Raw genomic sequence first — 18651 nt, 5'->3', positions numbered from 1 at the left:
CGTCCATACGATTCTTTCATCGGCTTTCCCGTCGCCTATGCAGCTTGTTTAGCCATCTCTCTCACGAGGTCCCTGAACCCATCGCCCAAGGCGTCAAAAATGACGGCAACGTCCGGTCCCTCGGGCCCCCAATCCTCTCCACTGACGATCTGCATCAGCATCTCGCCCCCAACGCCCGTCTTGCCGACCGTCGTGGTGTGCTTGACCTCCTTGCCGCGGCGGACGGTGGCGGGCGTCGCGAGGGTGGCGGGCGTGATGGGCGTCTCGTTGAGAAGGGACTGCCAGCGTGAGAGGTACACTCCAGGGCCGGCGGTTTGTCTGCGCTCTTCGGAAGCGGCGGGGGTGAGGAGGGACTGCAGACGGGTCAGGGAGAGGTCGTTGAGGGCGGCGAGATGGACCGCGTGGGCATCTATGGCCTCCAGCACACGCGGCCGGACGGCGGGATCAAGCTCGCAAAACAAGTCGTTCAGCCTGCCGGCCATGTTCGCAGGTCCCGAATTCTTCCCCGCCCCTTGCCGGAGGGTCATGGCGGACTCTTTCGCCCACAGCCTCAGTTCTTCCCAGACGTCGGCGCAGGCGGCGGCCAAGACGTTCACCCACCGGTAGACGAGCCCCTTGTTCCGGCGCAACAGCTCGACGTACTCGTCGACGCCGGCCATGCGCTCCTCGCCGTCGTCGGCCAGTTTCGGCTTGCTCGCCTTGACAAAGTCGTCGATGAAAGTCTGGATCGCGTCGAGCTGCTCCTTGAGGTCGACACAAGCGTGCACGCTGCGTATTATCGGGTCGTAGGCGGCGAAGGCGTCCTTGATGATGCGCGTGAACAGGTCCGGCAGCTGGCGGCAGAGGACCGAGGTGATGGACTCGCGGTCGCGGACGGAGAGGAGGGCCGAGACGTAAGCCAGGCACTGCGTGTGCTGGTCTTCGCTCAGGCCGGCCACGAGAGCGGGGTCCGCGGCGTTGAGGATGGAGGCGACAATGGACTCGCCATTCTCAAGGCTCGCCGCGCGCGCCAGATCATGCCTGTCCCTGGCGTCGTCGTCGATGTGCTCGCGTAGGACCCGGAGCACCTCCTCGGACGGGCCGCCCTTGTCCTTGGCCACCCTCTCGGCACCCTTGCGAAACTCGCCAGAGTCCCAGCTGAGAACGAGGGAGACGATGCGCTGAAGGACGTTGAGGCCGTCGTCCGGGCTTTGCGTGAGACCCAACCAGTTCGTGACGCTCGTGATGCTGATCTTGGCGAGCAGCAGGCGCACCATGCCGCTCATCATGGTGGCGGCATTGCCGACGCGCAGCGTCTGCTTGATGAGCTTGTAGGGAACGAGCGAGTGCGCGTTCTCCAGCAGCTTGAGGAGATACTGGCCCTCGGGAGAGCCGATGACGACGTGGTGGGCGAGGGTGGCGAGGCTGACCGGCAGTCAGCATCGTCGGGCGGCGGCGAGAGGAGCATCGACTCACTGGATGAGGGAATAGTCGGCGGCGGCCTTGACGGCTGGGGAGTGGCTCTCCAAGTCGTCCGTCCTGCTGGCGTGGTCAAAAAAGCCGTCTATCAAGTCGCCGTAGACGAGGTCGACGACGACGTCGTCCCACGCCCTCGCGAGGTCCTCGGCCTTGGACGTGTCGTAGTCCCGCCTCTCCCCCGGAACCTCAGTTCCCCGCGGCACGCCGCCCAGCGCACCGCGGCCGAGCATCTCCAAGACGGCACTGGAGCCCGTCGCGAGCGTCTTTCGCGTCCCCAGCGCGCCCTTGTCGTAGCTCTCCGACAGCTCGGCCTCGGCAAGGCGCAGGAGTATCCCACGCACCCGCTCGTTCCAAAACTCGGACGGCAGATCTCTGACGGCGGGGAGCGGCAGGATGAAACGTGTCAGCAGCAGCTGCAGGAGGGGCACCGAGGAGGGGCCCTCGTCGTCGTCGCGAGCCGGCCGGTTCGAGCTCACGGAGCAGGCGTCTCCGTCGGGCGGCACGGGCGTCTGCGGCCTCGGCGTGCCGGGTGCCGTGCTTCCGGGGGTCGTCCTGGCACTCCTGAACCTTCCGGTGAAGGCGGCGAACGAGGACGGCGGCTGAGGCGGAGAGGGAGGTTGCTGCTGGAGCTGCCGCCGGAGCTCCTGCGTCGTGACCGAGAGGGGAACCGAGAGGGGAAACCCATACCGGCGCACCGTCTCGGGCCTCTTGAGGGCCTCAATCTCCGAATACGTCTCGTGGTGGGAGAGAATGTCGAAAAGTGCCGACGTTTGCTCCGCCGTGAGACCGACGACGACGGAGGCCGCGTCTGCGCTCGCATCGGCCACGCCATCCGCACCGCCATCGAGCCGGCGACCCTGGACGGCCATGGCTCCTCGGGCATCCGTGACGTCCGAAGCCGCTGCTTTCCCTCCCCCACTCTGGTGCAAGTGCTGGGTTGTCCAAGAGCGGCGATGGTGATTCTGCTTCTTCTCTACGATGGCGGTTCAGTTGAGAGTCGAGAAAAAGTTTGCCATGCTGGTCGTACCTTCTATATTCGTCGAGCTCGACAGTGACGTACAACGGAGTACTTTCACGCACGTCACCGCCTGCCTTAGTATGGAATAAAACGCCATCACGCCACTAGATGTTTCAGGCCAAAATGCAAACTTCACTAGGCAGAATGGAGTAATATCTGTGACGAATTCGTCGCTAACCATTTCGAAAATCGTCGCGCCTTGCTTGATTGGGCTAGATCTGGTAACCTTGCTACGTGCTTTATTACGACCCTTTTCGCAATTGATCGCCAGAGACACATCTGCTGAGACACAAGACATGTTGCAGGACAAGTATTATTATTCCTATTATTATTCCTACAATATTCTCCTCGCAGTCCAGAGAGTCGGTATTGGTATTGACTGCATCTACATCTCTTCTACTCTGCTGGCACGGAACTACGTGCTCCCTGCTGGATCTGTTGCGAAATCCCTCGCCGTACCAGACACGTCTCGGCGTGTCCTTGGCCGCCGTGGCATGGCATGGTGCGAGTAGCTGAACGCACATGTATGGTGCATTACATGTATGTCTCACGCAATCTGCTTGCCCAGATCCGGAGCAGGAACGCAAACCGGCGTCGTATTCCGATGAATGGCATTGTCGTCATGGTACGTACGCGTCGTCCCCGCGAGGCCGCCCACGTTGCGGGCTTCTCCGCCGAGCTTTGCCGCGGCAGGGCACCCATCACGGCAGGACGAGACGTCGACAGCTGCCGAGCAATGATTATAATCCTGACGGTAACCAATACAAAGGAGACGTTTCGAGGTCACTCGGCGATGCAACCGTCTGTCCGCACCTTCGGGCGTCCACAGGCCCACAGGCCCACAGGCCCACGACCATTACGCAAACCGGCATCACAATCGTCAACTCGCCCGGGCCGTCAAACGCCGCCGAGCGGATAGAGCGTCCGCAGGCGCCTGCTGCTGCCCTCTCGCAGGTACCCATACCCCCTCGTGAACAGCACCGACTCGTGGAACGCCTAGTGTCCTCGGACGGTCTGGCCGCCGTTGACGCCGGCGCTCGCGTTGTTCGCCGGCGCCGTCTTGCCGTTGGCAAGCGCCTCGGCCCGCGCCTGCGACTTGTTCTGGATGCGGGGCGCCGGCGGAATGTCGTCGCTCCGCTTGGCGTTGCCGATGGAGAAGACGGGGCTCTCCCACCGCTCGCCCTTGCGCGCCAGCTCCTTGTACTCGGTCGCCTTGGCGCTCACGCCGCCCGGCAGCTTCACGTCGGGCAGGATGCTCTCGTCCATGGTCATGGCGACGTTGACCTTTTTGTCGTCGGCCGTCTCCTTGACCTTCTTCTTGCCGTCGAGGTAGCGCTTCTGGGCCGCCTGGTAGTAGCGGCTGTACATGCTGACCTTTTTGTCGCCGCCCGACTCGTCCTCCTTGGCGGCGCGCTCGGCCTCGAGCTTGATCTGCTGCAGCACGCCGTCGAGCTTGTTGCACTGCTCCTTGATGGCCTTCTCGACCGCCTTCTGGATGGGGGCGCGGAGGACCTTGAGCATGAGCGGCTTGACGATGGCGAAGAGGAGCTTGTGGTTGGACGACTTGAGCTTGATGTTGAGGCCCTTGAAGTCGACGTCGACCTTGTCGACCTTGAAGAAGTGCTGGCGGTCCGACTTGGAGGCCGTCGAGACCTTCATGCGGAAGGAGAAGCCGTTGCCGGGGAGCAGCACGTCGGCGACGCCCGTGTCGGTGAGCGAGGGGAAGCCCGACTTGCGCCTCACGTGGTAGCTGACGTCGCGCAGGTCCATCTGGATGCCCGCCACCTTGACGTCCATGGTGTTGCGGCTCTTGTTGGCAATCTTCTTGCGGCCCATGCGGAAGTAGTGCTCGCTCGCGATCTCGAGCACGTTGGGCATGAAGTTGTCGCTCTCGAGCACGAGATTCTCGATGACGGCGTCGAACTGGGCGTCCGAGTACTCGATGCGCGGGATCGGCAGGTAGTTGATGTGGGCCAGCAGGCCCGGCAGGACGACGTCGGTGAGGTCCTTGACGAGGTGGGGCTTGAAGGCGGGCTTGCCGCCGTCGTCGTGGCCGAGGTGGGTGAAGAGGGTCTGGACCGAGGCGGCAAAGGCCTTGTTGTCGACGTCCCGGTCGAACTGGTCGGCGACGAACTTGGCCTCGTCGACGACGCGGTCCGTGTGGGCGCGGTACTTTTCGCGCAGCAGGTAGCGGCCGTGCTTGTAGAGCTCGTCCCACTCGCGGTTGGAGGCCTCGTCGAGGATGTAGCCCTGCTCGAGGAGGCAGCGACGGATGTACTTGTCCATGCTCCGGAACCAGCCCCGGAGCTCGTCGTCCTTGTCGGCGTCCTTGTAGATCTGGCCGATGGAGGACCAGAGGGCCGACGTCGAGGTGCCGTTGGCGAAGCGCTCGACGAGGGTGCGGAGGTTGGCCTCGGCGGCGGCGAGACCCGAGCGCGCCTGCTTGGCGGTGCCGGCGGAACCCTCGGTGAGGCTGCGGCCGTGCTCGCCGTACTGCTCGGCGATGCGGAGCAGCGTCTGGATGGCGTTGGAGTAGTCGGGATGCTGCTGGCACTCGAGCACCATCTTCTTGAGGCGGAAGACGATCTGGTCCTTGCGGTCGGCGGGCATCTTCTTGTCAAAGTACTCCTTTGCCTTGCGGCGGTACTCGTCGTCGCGCTTCTTGGACTTTTCCTTGCCCTCGGCGTCCGTGGCGGCGGCGGCGGCGGCGGTCGTGGTGACGGGGGCGTCGTGGACGTCCGCGTCGGCACCGCCCTCGACGGCGTCGCGGGCCTCCTTCTTCTTGGCGTCTCCCTTGTAGAGACCCTTGGCCTGCTTCTTGAGTTTGTCCTTGGAAAGGTCGGGCTTGTCATGCCAGACGTTGTCGGCGGCGGGCTCGTCCATGTGCGCCAGCTGGTCCTCGTTGGGGCGGATGCGGTTGGCGGCGTTTGTGGCGGCATCGCCGATCATGTCGCGCACGAGCACGGTGGAATCCTGGACTGCGTCGTGTCAGCGGCTCCACGCGTGGCGCGGCGGGAGGGGAGGACGTGAGACGAACGAAGCTTTCGGAACTGGCCGTTGGTGATGAGAAGGGTGCCGAGGGTGCGGAGGCCCTCGAGGGCGTCGTCGCCGTCCCGCTTGGCCGTGTCCTTGTCGACGGGGGCGTTGGGGCCGCGGACGGTCTTGCGGTCAAACTGCCACGTCTGCCAGATGAAGTCCTGGATCAGGTTGCCCTCGTTCTTGGACAGCAGCAGCTTCTTCGCCTGCTTTACCACCTCCCTCGTGTCCTCGACGAGCAGCTGACCGTCGGCGGAGAGGGCATCGTGCTTGGCGAGGGCCTTGGACTCGAGGAAGCTGTTGAGGGCCACGTCGATTTGGTCATTCTGCCGACGGCACGTTAGCCGAGCTCGCCTCGCCTCGCCTCACCTCGCCGGCCGGCCGGGGCACGACGCTCGATGGACCTACCGAGGGGACTTTTCCGAGGGAAAAGGCCCTGATGATGCCGTAGATCTGGAGCTTGCGGTGAATGTCGGCATCCTTCTTCTTGACGTCGGTCGGCTTGTTCACGTTGGGCGCCATGCTGAAGGGGGATGTATTACTATATTCCAACGGAAAGGGTACGAGTATGGATGCGAGAATGATGACGGAAGGGGATGACTATCGATGGAGGTTCAAACGAGCCGATCAGAAGATGGTGGAGAGCAAAAGCAAAGAACGGCAGACGAGCCCGTCACTCGGATGTCTGTTGTAGATGGCGAGAAAGGAGGAGGCGGAAGAGGGGGAGGCGGCAGGCGGGAGGCGAGAGGCGAGAGGGGACGCGGGTTGTTGAGAATGGATCTCGGGTATCACAAGTCGTCTGGTCGGTATCACCGGGGTATATGGAAATGGAGGGTACGACGATGTAGGAAAGAACAGGAAGAGGAGGGCGGCCGGGACGCGGAAACGCTGCTGGCGGAGCAGGGAGTTTAAGTATAAGTAAGTAAGGTAGCTTCGCCGCAAGTGGGAATGGGCGAGCGGGAGGGTCAAAGTCTCGATGGTGTGCCAACAGGGTGCCGGAGGCTAGCAGGGAAGCCGAGGTGACGTTGAGCAAGGGCGACGGGTACGTCATTATGTAGCGAAAGAGCATGACCCTGAAGGGACGGACGTCAGGACATGAGGACGGGACAGACGAGGACGGGACAGACGAGGACGAGTCGTCTCCACCGTCGGGTGACTTCGTGCTCAGCAAGCATTGTCCTCCGTTCTCGTCGTCGCAAGCGCCAACCGGGCGCCGCGTACCTCCACTCGATAAGCTTGCAACCCGGCCACCCACGTACATGTACAAGGTCGAATACTTGTACGTAAGTAAGTGACTGACGATTGAGCGGTGCTCTTTTCTTTCTTGGTCCTCCCCCCTTCTACGGTACCTGCGCCCGAGGTCGTTGATTCACGCATTCTGCCGCAGGCTGCTCGGGGCAACGATGCTGTGGACAGTCGCACGAGTCAGAGGCGTCTTGACGACGGCTCGGCGAGTTGGGAAATTTTTAGCCTCGAGCTGGAAGAAGCGGATCTCGAGCTCAACTCCGCCCCCAACAGCGGGTCGTCAACGGCAATGTGCCCGTCGTGGGAAGGCGGCGCCATTGGGACGATGCGGGCTAGTCGAGGCGCTCCGCACGACGCACCAAGCAAGTTCGGTCGGTAACTCGTTCATCTGCGGGCCTGGGTTCCGTCACCAGTCGGTGCAGGCCGCACGTTCCGGCCGTCGTGCCCTCCATGCGGCAGCGAGTCGTCGAGGTGACGAGGAGAGACGGAGACGGCGGAGCTGGGGAGGCGAGTTGGAGGTGCGGATTGATGCCTTGGATGCCTTGCTATCTCACGCCACCCTCCTGCGCGGAGAGAAGGCCGGTCGCGGCTTCCCGAGTGCATCATATCATCAATCCATGACGTCGACGGGTGCCCAAAGGAGGCGGCACCGCAGCTGCTCTTACCCTGGGCTAGCTGGCGGCTGGGGCTAGAGACGGGATGGGAGCCGCCGATTGGCCGGAGCTCTCTACCTTGTGTTCCGTACTCGTACGCAAGTGCCCATGTCCAAGTACGTAACACGAATACGGAAAGAGGGTGTCTAAGTGCTTGCTTGTGCAGGGCAAGTACCGCACGGAGTACGGAGTAAGTACTGTACGTCTAATTACTATGAGGAAGTACAAGTACAAGCACGGAGTGCTGTAAGTATTGGTTACAATTACATGCACGTGCCTGCAGTGTGCAAGTACTTGGAATACCGTACAATGCACAGAGTACACCTACCTACTTGAACAGAGTACTTGTACGGAGCACGGCGTAAGTACACTGTTTATCAATACTTGCTTGTACTGTACACGGCACTCGATACTTGCTTGTACTGTATACGGCACTCAATACTTGCTTGCCCTTGATTGTGTACGAGTAATACTAGGTACTAGGTACCTACGTATGGACAACTCCCAAGTAATTGTACATGTACATGTACCCCGTACGGGACTGGGCACTTGCAGTACGTGTACTTGTACTCCGTACTGGACTGCTCCGTACAAAACACCCCCCTCATGGGCATGTTACGATGCAAGGACAGTTCAAGCATGGCACTCGTACTTTCACTAGGGTCGCTGGTTCTCGAGCGAGGCCTCATACGAGACCGAGACTCTTCGGTGGAGTTGCATCGATGCATCATCGTGGCAAAACGCGATTCATCACACTTGCACATCTCCTCGTTGCAGCTGCTTCACTCGTTTCAGCTGCTTCAAGAGGTACCTGCCTAGTCCCTGCAGCACAGTCCAGCCCTCCAAGCGCTTGAATGTACAAATACTGTACACAAATACGCCTGCCCTTAGCACGGAGTACTGTACGGAGTACTGTACGTGGTACGGAGTGCAAGTACCAGGTAATAGGGCAACTGGTAGCGCTCGAGTTCACAGGAGGACAGCAGGCACTGTACTGCAAGTGCATGTCCTAGTTGGCATTGCCCTCACTTCTCCTCATTGTGCTCCCTCCAGCATCATCCTCAGGCCTCGTCCATGCCGCCCGCTCTGTCCGCTTCGTGAACCCTGCGTTCTCATCGCCATTCCACGCACACCTCCGTCGCTTGGTCGGTCTCTTCTTCAGCTGCTCGCTTACGGGTGCTGACCCTCGTCGTACGGCGGCCAAATTTGTCCAGCATGGTGCCGCCGCCAGACCTTTTCGGCACCTCCTTGCTCGTTGCTGCGAGAAGGGTGGCGGTGGGTGGCTGTGCCGAACCAGAACCTCGACCCAAGCCTCCCAGTGTGGTGGCTTCGGCGCCACACCATCATGCCGGCCGTGAACGGAACGGCACCAACCAACTCAACCGACTGGAACTTTCCAGGTTTCGAGATCCCCGAAGAGGACGAGGCCGTCGACGACCAGGAGACATTCTGAGCGCCGCAAGGGGCCGATGCTGACTTCCAACTGCCCGTGACAGACGCGGCCAGTTCCCTCCCGCCACCTGCGCGTGTACGTAATGACGTAAGTGCGTACGGAGAACATGTCCAGTGTCCGCTAATCGCTGCATGCACTGTAATTTACAGCACAGTACATCACAGCACAGCACATCACAGTACAGCAGGACGTCCAATACAGTAGGGCGCAGTCCGGTACAGCGCAGTCCGGTACAGCGCAGTCCGATACAGTACAGCGCAGTCCGGTACAGTACAGCGCAGTCCGATACAGAAAGCGCAGTCCAGTACAGCGCAGTCCAGTGCAGTGCAGCAGGTCCAAGTGCCCAGTAGGTGGCTGTACGTGCGTATTTCCATCATTCGTGCCGCACCCATGCAGCCTCGTCAGACAATCATGAATGAATATGAAATAATACAGGGCAGCTCAAAAGTGCTTCTGCCCCTGTCCGACGACCCACGGGAAATGCCCATGAAAAGGGAGTCAAGGACGGCCAAGCAACCTTTCATTTCTTCCCCGTCCATGGCCATGCTCGCAAACATGCCGCTGCATGTCGTCTGGCCGCTGCATGCCGTCTGGCCGCTCATGCCGTCTGGCCTCTACACGCGCGGCTTCATGTCCCTGCTCGCAAGGCACATGTGCATCTGCAGGTCGATAGGCGTCTTCGACCCCCCCGTGCGAGGATGCGTCTTCCCTGTCGAGCGCCGTTGCTCAAGACTCGGGCCCCACGACGTCGTTAAACAGCTTCGCCTTGACCACCTCGGCCACCAGTCCGCACCACTCCTTCGTCGTCATCAGGTTGCTCTCGTCGGCGAGCCTCTCCACCGACCCGTCCCCGCCGGCCGAGCCCGTCGAGTGCGCCGTCGGGTTCTGCGTGACGCGATGGCGCGCCATCTGCGTCGTCGCCTCGCCGATGCGCGAGCTCAGGTCGAGCATCTCCTTGCTGCCAAAGTCGCCGTTCGTCCGCAGCGGGCTCTGGCTCAGCGTCTGCACCCAGTAGTTGTGCCAGAGCAGGTCCAGCAGGTGCCCGTCGAGCGTGCTCTTGAAGTGCGACACCTCGAGGCTGTAGTATCGGCTCGCATGCGCGCCAAACTCGGCCGCCTTGGCGAGCGGCACCGTCTGCCTGCCGTCCGACGAGCCGCCGCCCTCGGCCGCCGGCTTGTGCTCGCTCGGGTACGTCCGGAACGCGCCCACCTCGACCTTGCCCGCGCTGATGGTCCGGTGCGGGTCGATGACGACGGCGAGGAAGGGGTCCTGGAACTGCTGCTGCAGCGCCTCCGTCTCGACGTCGATGCCGCTGAGCCAGCAGCCGTAGCCCGGGTGGCTGTGGTACCAGCCCACGACGTTCTCCTGCCGGCCCTGCGAGCGGCAGAGGTCGAGGTACTCGACGAGGTATTCGTTGGCCTGGTCCTGCGCGTTCACCCGCGTCTCCGTGCCCTCGACCGGCAGCCGGAAGGCGTCGGTGACGACGAAGGTCTCGTCGTCGACGTACCCCTGCATGAGGCCCATGACCTCGAGGTCGCCGCCCGAGCGGGCGTGCATGGCCATCTTGACGAGCGCGACGGCGCTGATGCGGACGTACTTGAAGTGGTTAGGGTCCGTCGCCCACGGCTTCGCCGCCGCCGCCGCCTGCTGGGCCTCGGCGTCGTAGTAGTAGAGGGCATCTTGCGTCGGGTCGACGAGCTGCACGTTGTTGTCGAGCTCTGGTCCCGTCAGCCATCGCCGACGCGCAGCTGCTGCCGCCACGGCAGCCGCAGGGAGGGGAGATGCGTACCCCATAGCTTCCTGGCCGTATCCATCATGTCCGAGCTGGTCGGACGAGCTGGTGAGAATGGCGAGATGGATTGCCAGATGCCGCCTTTGCTCCCTGGACGGAGCAGAGTGGCCAAATCGACCCCTCGGCGAGCTGGGGTTGCTTAATCGATAAGCACTCAAGGTGCTGCAGACAGTGCTGTAAGTAAGTACTGTAAGCACTGTAGAGAGGGGGTTGGAGGGCCTATGGGGGGAGGGTATGGGGGGAGAGGGGGAGGGGAGGGGGGGCATCAATCAACTGAACCCACTGAAACCACTGAACCCACTGAACTCACTGAAACATAGGTGGAGCCAAAGTTCACGAACCTCCTCACCGACAACATCGTCCAAATCTCCCCGATTCCATGGGCTTCCTCCACTCGACTCGCATATCTATTGTAAAATATTCCTTGCGAGGAATCGTTCATTTTCACCTTGGTTGTCCTCCAACATCCACCGCAACACGACAGTCCACGCGATGCCAGCCTTTCACCTTCGACGGAATGGCAACGCACCATGAGCGCCCTACTCCGGGCCGTCCAACGCAAGCAGAGTCTCGAACGATCGGCGGCAGCTGCTGACCATGACCCCTGCAGAGTCATGGCTTGTGCAGGCGAGAGGTGTCGGCAGAGATGACATGCATGTTCGGCACATCCGGTGTCTCTTCCACGCATCATGCCATCTCGCCACCGTTGCCACCGTCTCCTCTACAGCAGCAATCTGTGCCTGCTGCATGCTGCGAAATGTCATGGCTACGAGACGATTACGAGGCCTTTGAAAAGTCGGCCAACACCTCCCGGTCACCTTCGGCACGACAGTGGTCGCTGCTCGTGTGGGATGTGACGGAGGGTGCGTTCAGCTCCTGGCATCCGTACGTCGGTGTGGGCAGGTGGACGGACGCTGACGCGGCGAAGAAAATCCCCAGGGCCAATGGCGTCGAGAATCAAATGCTCAATCTCTACATTCAAAGGCACGCCTGCGAATCATGTGAGCTCCCTCGACCATGATGCGTGCTCTCCGTTGTCGTCGCTGACGTCGAGCTCGATGGAGCTTCGCACCGCTTCATGGCCCCGAGAGGCAAAGCCTTCCCGACGTCCTCGACCTCTTTCGAATCCTCCACGTCCCTACCGACTTCTCCATGGAGCGCACACGGGCCGTGTGTCACAGTTTCGGCCACCGAACCGACGACCACGGCACCTGCTCTTGGTTCCACTTCCTCTGCAAGAACATCAGCGTCAAGCGAGAGGACGGCAAGACGCCCGAGGTCGACATGCAGATGCCCAGCCGATGGGGCCGAGGTCCTACCCTTCCGCAGGCAGACTACAGCTGGCTCGTCTCGAGCTTCTTCATGCGCGTCCACGACGACGGCAGCGTCGTGCTCGCGTGCTTTGGTGCGAGGCATCACGTGCGCACGAGGATCGAGGCGTTTGCGCTTAAGGGGACGTGGCACGACGTTGCCGTCAACCCCTACGTGCTGTTCGATCTCATCCTGGACGGTCTGTGGTTCGAGGTGGACGAGACGGTGTGGAACATGAATTCCGTCTTTGGCTCGCTCGAGCATGTACGTTGCCTCGCCGCCACTCCGACGCGGGCCATGATGACGCTGACCTCGCAGGCCATCCTCGAGATTGCCCACACGAAAGAGTATGCGCAGCTGAACACGAGACTGTCGTTTGCTGCCCTTCACAACTGCGCCAAGCACATCATATACCTCAGCGAAGGCCTCGAAGCCTGCCTTCTCGTCGTCGACGAGGTCCTGGACAATTGCGACGGCGATTGGGACCGAGACAAGACCTCCCTCGACGGTCGGACCCGTGTGCTCAAGCAGCTCAAGGGGTGCCTCCGCTATCGGCGGTCCCTGTACCTCTCGACCCAACTGCGGCTCGGCAGCCTGCAGAAGCGAATCGACAACGTCATCGCCCTCGCGTTCAACGTCGTTACCCAAAAGGACTCGATGGTTGTGACGCGCGACTCGAGTGTCATGAAGGTCATTGCCGCCATCACCATCGTCTTCCTGCCTACGACGGGCATCGCCACCGTTGCCGGCTCGCAGCTGCTTGTCTCGGAGTGGCAAAAGGACAGCAACTCGTGGACGGTCAGGCCGACGCCGCTGTTCTGGCTGACCTGGTGGATAGCGATCCCGGTGACGGTCTGCGTGCTCCTCATGACGTTTGCGTGGCAGTGGTACATGAACAGCGAGCGGGCCCAGAGTGAATCTCGCCGACTCTCTGCCATGCTGAAGGCGAGGTTGAGGCCTGCAGAAACGAGGAAGTGAAGCGAGCTCCGGCCTGAAGTGAGCTCCGGTCTGAAGTGAGCTCCGGCCTGAAGTGAGCTTCGGCCTGAAGCGAGCTCCAGCCTGAAGTGAGCTCCGGCCTGAAGCGAGCTCCGGCCTGAATTGAGCTCCATCCTGAAGTGAGCTCCGGCCTGAAGCGAGCTCCGGCCTGAAGTGAGCTCCGGCCTGAAATGAGCGACGGCTTGTGCTTATGCAGTTGCCTCAAAACTGATGTGGAAGCCAGTTGCATAGCATATTTCTCTTCTTGACAACAGAATGGGAAATCTCACTGCCGTCGTCGCCCGTACCGTCCATTTCAGCTTCCTACGGCAGTCCAAGTGCCACCCCCCAGCTGCCGTCTGGGAGAACAAGCGAGGGACAATCGTCTTCGGCTCGGGCGCACACTGTTACAAGCAATTCATTATTCTTCTTATGTTCTGTACGATGGACGGACGATCTGATTGTTGCTTGCCAACTTGACACCATTCCCATTCGTTTCTTCGTCACGACCACCGACGTTATTCGTCGACTCTCCCCAAATCATAAGCAGCATTCATGGTAGACAAGCATGTGTAGATGGTACGAAATCAACAAGTCGAGCACACCTCTCGCTCTCGGGGCCCGCCGGCAGGTCCGTCGTAGGTCCAGTAATTGGAGCCCTGGTCGTGGCAGAAGCGCGCGCCGCTGACGCAGTAGTAGCCCAGGCCGCCAACGTTGTTCGTGTTGGGAGACCAGATGATCTTGGGACCGCCCAAAGGCATCGACTTTTGGCACTGAAAGTTGACGTTTCTGTTCTGGACCGTGTAGGCAGTAAAGGCCGTCTGATACCAGATGCAGACCGTGTCTCCCCTGCCGCCGCCGCAGGTGTGGGCGCTTCCGGTCGTCCACGTCTCGGAAACGGAGAAGCCGGCGCTGATCCATTTCACCACGTCGCTCGAGGCGGACCAGGTGAGCGTGTACGACTTGCTCTGGTTTTCCGACACGCTGCACGACTTTGCGCCGAAGCAGCTTATCTTCCGCTGTGAGCCCTCGTTAGCATCGCACGCCACCGGGGCCAGCTCGACGACGTACGCTGAGTTGCTTGGCGTTGTAGTTTTGATGCGGATCTCCGTTGCCAATCTTGTCCGTCGTCAGCTCCCAGGCACTGCAGCCGGGGATGATGCGGGCATCGAGAGTCTTGGCGCCGGCTCGTGCCGCGGCCGACGTGGCATCGCGGCTTGCGTTGTGTGCTTGCATCTCCGTCTCCCGGGGGCCGGCTCTCTTGCCAAGTTGTACATTTCGGACGCCGTTCATGTGCCCGGCGGCGATGTCGGCCAAGCCCGGCACGCCGTTGCCGTTTCGCTTTGCAAGCTTGAGACAGTTGGTGTCGCGACGGTTGAGCTTGTGACCAGCAGCGACATCACTCGGGACCGAGACATCGCAGGTGATGTACAGCTCTTGGCTGGTGTACATGCGGTCGCAGGTCATGCCGCCCGAGATCTTGGGGTCCTCGTGGATCGTGTACGTCTTGGCCCCGATGGTGATGTTGCCCTGACCGTGCTGGTCAAAGTTGGCCGAGATGGGGTGTCCCTCAAACGAACCACCCGAGAGAGAGCGAGAGCAGGAGGAGGCAATGACCTTTTTGGTGGCCGCCTCCAGGACGGAGATGGTATCCTCGGATGTGCCAAAGTGAGAGTTCATGTTGATGGTCACCTCGACCGAGGTGCCGCCTTGGGGCGCCGACAGGGCTACCCGTGCAAGGGCGACGAAGAGTATGCGAAGGAACATGTCTGGATGGAGAATATCTGCCCTGCTCTGACGACTTGCCTGCTTTCGTCCCTCCATGAGGGCATGGGATGGAGCGGGCAGATCTTATAGCCGTCGTTATCGCAGCATCCTCTCGTCACCCAACAAGACTTGTCCGTGCTTGCTGTGGTGCCATGCCCTGGCCGGGAAGTCACCACTATTCTCGTCCATCACGTTATCGCTCTGGGGTCGCCGGCCGCGCATGGACGCGGGCTGAGTATGGAGTTGAACCGAGCTGCGCAGACCCAGCCCCCGCCTGCATAGGCTGGACGACGATAACAAGAGGTTGACGTTGGGACATGTGCCTCGGAACAATCCATCAGCAATCCCCCGCCAACGGCAAAAGAGGTCTCACGGTCTGTCGTCCGAACCACGTGCAGAATCTCGTCCGTCGTTTGGGGCAACATGTGCGCAGGGCGAGGATGACGACTGGATGCAAACGGGGACCTCACCACGGCGAAGGACGTGGACGGCATTATTCAGACCGGCTGAGCATACCCCCGCGCGGGGGAACATGTCGTCCGCTAGTTTCAGATTGATGGGTGGATTCGGTGTTGATGCTGAGGCATATTCGAGAGTTCACGCCTTTGACGAGCACGGATGGCCATGTTGTTTGTGCTGCGAGATACGAAAGCAGCGATACCCACGATGACGAGGACAACCCGCTTTTTTCATCCACCGTCCGTGCCTGTGACGATGGCAACTGATAGGGAATCGACCACTTCACTCGCGTCCTGTCCAGTCTTTGGCCAGGGACCTTTGCAGTGCGGAAGTTTTGCGAACGCTGGTGGGCTCGGCGTGACCATCATCTGGCCACTTCATCCGCCCGTGGTTCATGATGGCATCTGCCACCAGGGAATCGACTTGGCACGGCGGTTTTCTAAAGACTCGATGGCGGAAGCAACATCGTTTGGTAAATATATGTCTGCAAGGTCTGCGTCGTGAAACCACATATGGCCGATTAATGTGCGTTGCGTCGCAGTCAAGCATATGAACAGAGAATCAGTTGCAGGAGGGAAAATTTGTGCCATCGGTGATCGCAGTGCGAAGTACTTACAGTACTGTACGGAGCACTGTATGTGAGTGAATATTACTTGCTTGCACTTGTACAGGGACAACAAGCACCTGCTGTACTTGCAGCACAGCAGATGTAGATGTACTTGTACAGTATGGAGTAAGTAGGTGCACGTAGGCAAAGAAGATAATAATATATTAAAATTCCGGAGTATTGATTGAGTTGTTTTTTACTCCTTACTGGGGGGGGGGAATACTCCATTCATTTTCCACCTCCAGTACGCATGTTGCCCTGCCCAGCCTCATCACGATCATCGATCGATCGACCTTGCGTTCGTCCAATCCCTCCAGCGACCCCCACTGAATGGCACCACGTGTGTCGTCGGCATGAGCGATAGGTCCACGAGAGCGATAGCTCCACGATAGCTCCATAGATTGCCGGCTCATCGACATCCATGTTGCCATGACGCGGCAGGTGATGGAGATTGAACCATCATATCTCGCCGAGAGACACCGAAGATGAGCGCCAGGAAGAGCTCATAACGGAATTCATCATAAAATCAAGTGGCCAAAAATGTACATTTCAGCACGGTGCCTCGACCATGCCCAATCCAAATGCCCTCACCTTATCAGAGCAACGCTCGTGTGCCTAGGCACGTCAACTCTCCGTCAACATGCGTGTCGAGGACCCTCCTCGCCTTGAGCTCGTCATATCGACCGTTGACATCTACGTGTCGAAATAGCAATCAGGCAAACGGGAAGACGTGCTGCAAATAGGAAACGCTTCGTGCTGTCGTTCCTCTCAACCGCTCGTGCTGTCGTTCCTCTCAACCGCTCGTGCGGCGACTCATCATCACGCCCGCAGCGATATCGCGTCCGCCCGAGGCAGTGAATATCCGCCATCGAGGGGGCATCCATCTCGACGTACGCGCAGGCAGCGGCACACGACGCACGGCATCACGACGGGCGCGGGTAGGTGAGCAAATGTGGTTTTCATATCCGTCAGCCGGCGTAACCACCCAACGGCAACGGGCCGCGGCGCAGGCCATCAGTGTTTCGTCCGGCGGTTGATGACATCCAGCAGCTCGTCCCCCTTGGGTGCCGACGTGAGGTTCTCGTTGCCTTCGGCCGTCACCCGGATGCAGTCTTCGATGCGCACGCCGCCGACGGGATAGTACTCCTCGAGAAGGGCGCCGTCGATGAAGCGGGCATGAGGCGAGTTGCCGAGGTAGTATCCCTCGAGAAACTCTCGACAAAAGTAGCTGTCTCACGGTTAGCCTTGGGTTTTTTGTTGTTCGCTCGCCGCGCCACGGGCATCGAACGGGGGTGGGGGTGGGGGCGACTTGCATGCCCGGCTCGACCGTGACCACCATGTTGGGCCGCAGCGCCTGTCTCTCGGCATCCTCGGCCGTCAGGTGGCGGCTCCTTCGCCGCAGGGCGACGAGGTCGGCCGCCATCATCATCTCTCGCTTGCCGCCGTCGAGGCGGCGGCGGTCCGTCGCGGCCAGGGGGATGCCGCCGCTGACGTCGTGGACCTCGAGACCGACGTGGTGACCGAGGCCGTGGGGAAAGAAGCCGGCGACGGTGCCGGCGCGCGCAATCTCCTCGCGGTTGCCCTTGAGGATGCCGAGATTGAGCAGGCCGTCGAGGGCGACGTCGGCGGCGTGCAGGTGCAGCTTGTAGAATACGGCGCCGGGACGGACGCCGGCGATGCACTCGTTCTGCATCCGCTGCACGACGGCGTGGATGGCCGCCGCCCTCGGAGTCCAGGCGCCCGAGAGGGGCAGGGTGCGCGTCACGTCGCTCGCGTAGCAGTCCCACTCGCAGCCGGCATCGAGCAGCAGGAGCTGCTTCCCCTGGAGCGGCTGGTCGTTGAGGTCGTAGTGCAGCGTCGACGCGTTCGTCCCGGCGCCGGCGATGATGGGGTACGACTGGGAGCGCGCGCCGCGGGAGGTGCAGAGGGCCTGGAAGACGGCTTCGACGTCGCGCTCGGTGCCGAGGCTGAGGAGCAGCTGGGCCACCTTGCGGTGGGCGGCCGAGGAGACGTCGTTGGCGCGGCGGATCATGGCGATTTCGTAGTCCGTCTTGACCACGCGGGCCCGGTCCATGGCGGGACGGAGAAGGCTCGAGTTGACCTTGCACCTGCTCCTGTCACCCTCCACCGGCGGCTTCTGGTCGGCGTGCAGGAGGTACAAGGTCTTGTCGCAGGGGAGGGCGGCGACGAACTTGGGAAGCTGGCTCGCGTAGCGGACCTCGTCGACGTCGAAGAGGCGCAGGCACTCGGCCGCCGACGGCTTGGAGCCGAACCAGAGCACCTGGCGGGGCTCAACGTAGGGGATCCAGAGGACGAGGTGGGCGGCCTTGACGTCGTAGGTGACGTGGCAGTCGGCAAAGTTGGCGCCCGTCATGTACATGAAGTAGCGGCGCTGGCGGAAGAGGCGCGGCTGGTCCGAGTCCTCGAGTTGGATCTCGGGCTGGCCGGGAAGGTAGATGAAGCCATCGTCGACCTGCAGTTCGGCGGCGACGCGGCGGGCGTGGAGTTTTCCTGCCACCGTCAGCGGCCGCGGACACGAATCGACACGTCCCCGCCGACGAGTTGCCTACCCGGATACTTTGCATTTCTCGACAACGAGCCGACATGGCCCGATTGCTTCACATCGAGGTACCTCGGAGGGCAATCAGCCTCCCACTCGACGACGGCCGGCCGTCCATGGTCGGCCGCAGGCGGTTTGGCGGATCGGATCAAGACTCACAGCGCGTCAAACTCATCGTCCAAGCAGAGGTCAAAGTCGAGCTGCTCGGCCATGTGGAATCGCAATCTGCCTTGTCGTCTCTGTGCCTAGAAAGGGGGACGGTAGGGGGTGGAGGGGACGGGAGAGGATGGACGGGAATGGAGGGAGGGGACGGAGGG

At 61.2% G+C, this 18651-nt stretch overlaps 7 protein-coding genes across 7 annotated transcripts; 2 read left to right on the top strand and 5 right to left on the bottom strand.

The window, feature by feature from the left end:
• Positions 1-35: 35 nt before the first annotated feature.
• DCS_03158 (uncharacterized protein) lies at positions 36-2327 on the bottom strand (the record flags this gene model as incomplete). Its single annotated transcript, XM_040800482.1, has 2 exons — positions 36-1404; positions 1456-2327. 2 exons carry the CDS (start codon positions 2325-2327, stop codon positions 36-38), a joined length of 2241 nt encoding a protein of 746 aa, XP_040661365.1.
• A 1145-nt stretch (positions 2328-3472) lies between these two features.
• DCS_03157 (uncharacterized protein) lies at positions 3473-6034 on the bottom strand (the record flags this gene model as incomplete). Its single annotated transcript, XM_040800481.1, has 5 exons — positions 3473-3793; positions 3851-4207; positions 4262-5454; positions 5514-5838; positions 5921-6034. 5 exons carry the CDS (start codon positions 6032-6034, stop codon positions 3473-3475), a joined length of 2310 nt encoding a protein of 769 aa, XP_040661364.1.
• Positions 6035-6579: 545 nt separating this feature from the next.
• Positions 6580-7136, top strand: DCS_03156 (uncharacterized protein; the record flags this gene model as incomplete). The annotated part of the gene is made up of 2 exons (XM_040800480.1): positions 6580-6795; positions 6900-7136. The coding sequence occupies 2 exons, from the start codon at positions 6580-6582 to the stop codon at positions 7134-7136; spliced, it is 453 nt and encodes a 150-aa protein (XP_040661363.1).
• Positions 7137-9589: 2453 nt separating this feature from the next.
• On the bottom strand, positions 9590-10657 carry DCS_03155 (uncharacterized protein; the record flags this gene model as incomplete). The annotated part of the gene is made up of 1 exon (XM_040800479.1): positions 9590-10657. One exon carries the CDS (start codon positions 10655-10657, stop codon positions 9590-9592), a length of 1068 nt encoding a protein of 355 aa, XP_040661362.1.
• Positions 10658-11412: 755 nt separating this feature from the next.
• Positions 11413-12944, top strand: DCS_03154 (uncharacterized protein; the record flags this gene model as incomplete). Its single annotated transcript, XM_040800478.1, has 2 exons — positions 11413-11656; positions 11710-12944. 2 exons carry the CDS (start codon positions 11413-11415, stop codon positions 12942-12944), a joined length of 1479 nt encoding a protein of 492 aa, XP_040661361.1.
• Positions 12945-13163: 219 nt separating this feature from the next.
• On the bottom strand, positions 13164-14765 carry DCS_03153 (uncharacterized protein; the record flags this gene model as incomplete). Its single annotated transcript, XM_040800477.1, has 3 exons — positions 13164-13265; positions 13547-13960; positions 14013-14765. The coding sequence occupies 3 exons, from the start codon at positions 14763-14765 to the stop codon at positions 13164-13166; spliced, it is 1269 nt and encodes a 422-aa protein (XP_040661360.1).
• A 2023-nt stretch (positions 14766-16788) lies between these two features.
• DCS_03152 (putative Xaa-Pro aminopeptidase) lies at positions 16789-18546 on the bottom strand (the record flags this gene model as incomplete). The annotated part of the gene is made up of 4 exons (XM_040800476.1): positions 16789-17002; positions 17052-18285; positions 18345-18406; positions 18494-18546. The coding sequence occupies 4 exons, from the start codon at positions 18544-18546 to the stop codon at positions 16789-16791; spliced, it is 1563 nt and encodes a 520-aa protein (XP_040661359.1).
• Positions 18547-18651: the final 105 nt, after the last annotated feature.

The sequence above is a fragment of the Drechmeria coniospora genome, chromosome 01 (genome assembly GCF_001625195.1).
Source record: "Drechmeria coniospora strain ARSEF 6962 chromosome 01, whole genome shotgun sequence".
NCBI lineage: Eukaryota > Fungi > Ascomycota > Sordariomycetes > Hypocreales > Ophiocordycipitaceae > Drechmeria > Drechmeria coniospora.
The sequence above is the reverse complement of the archived record's forward strand: the minus strand, read 5'-3'. Positions and strand labels throughout refer to the sequence as shown.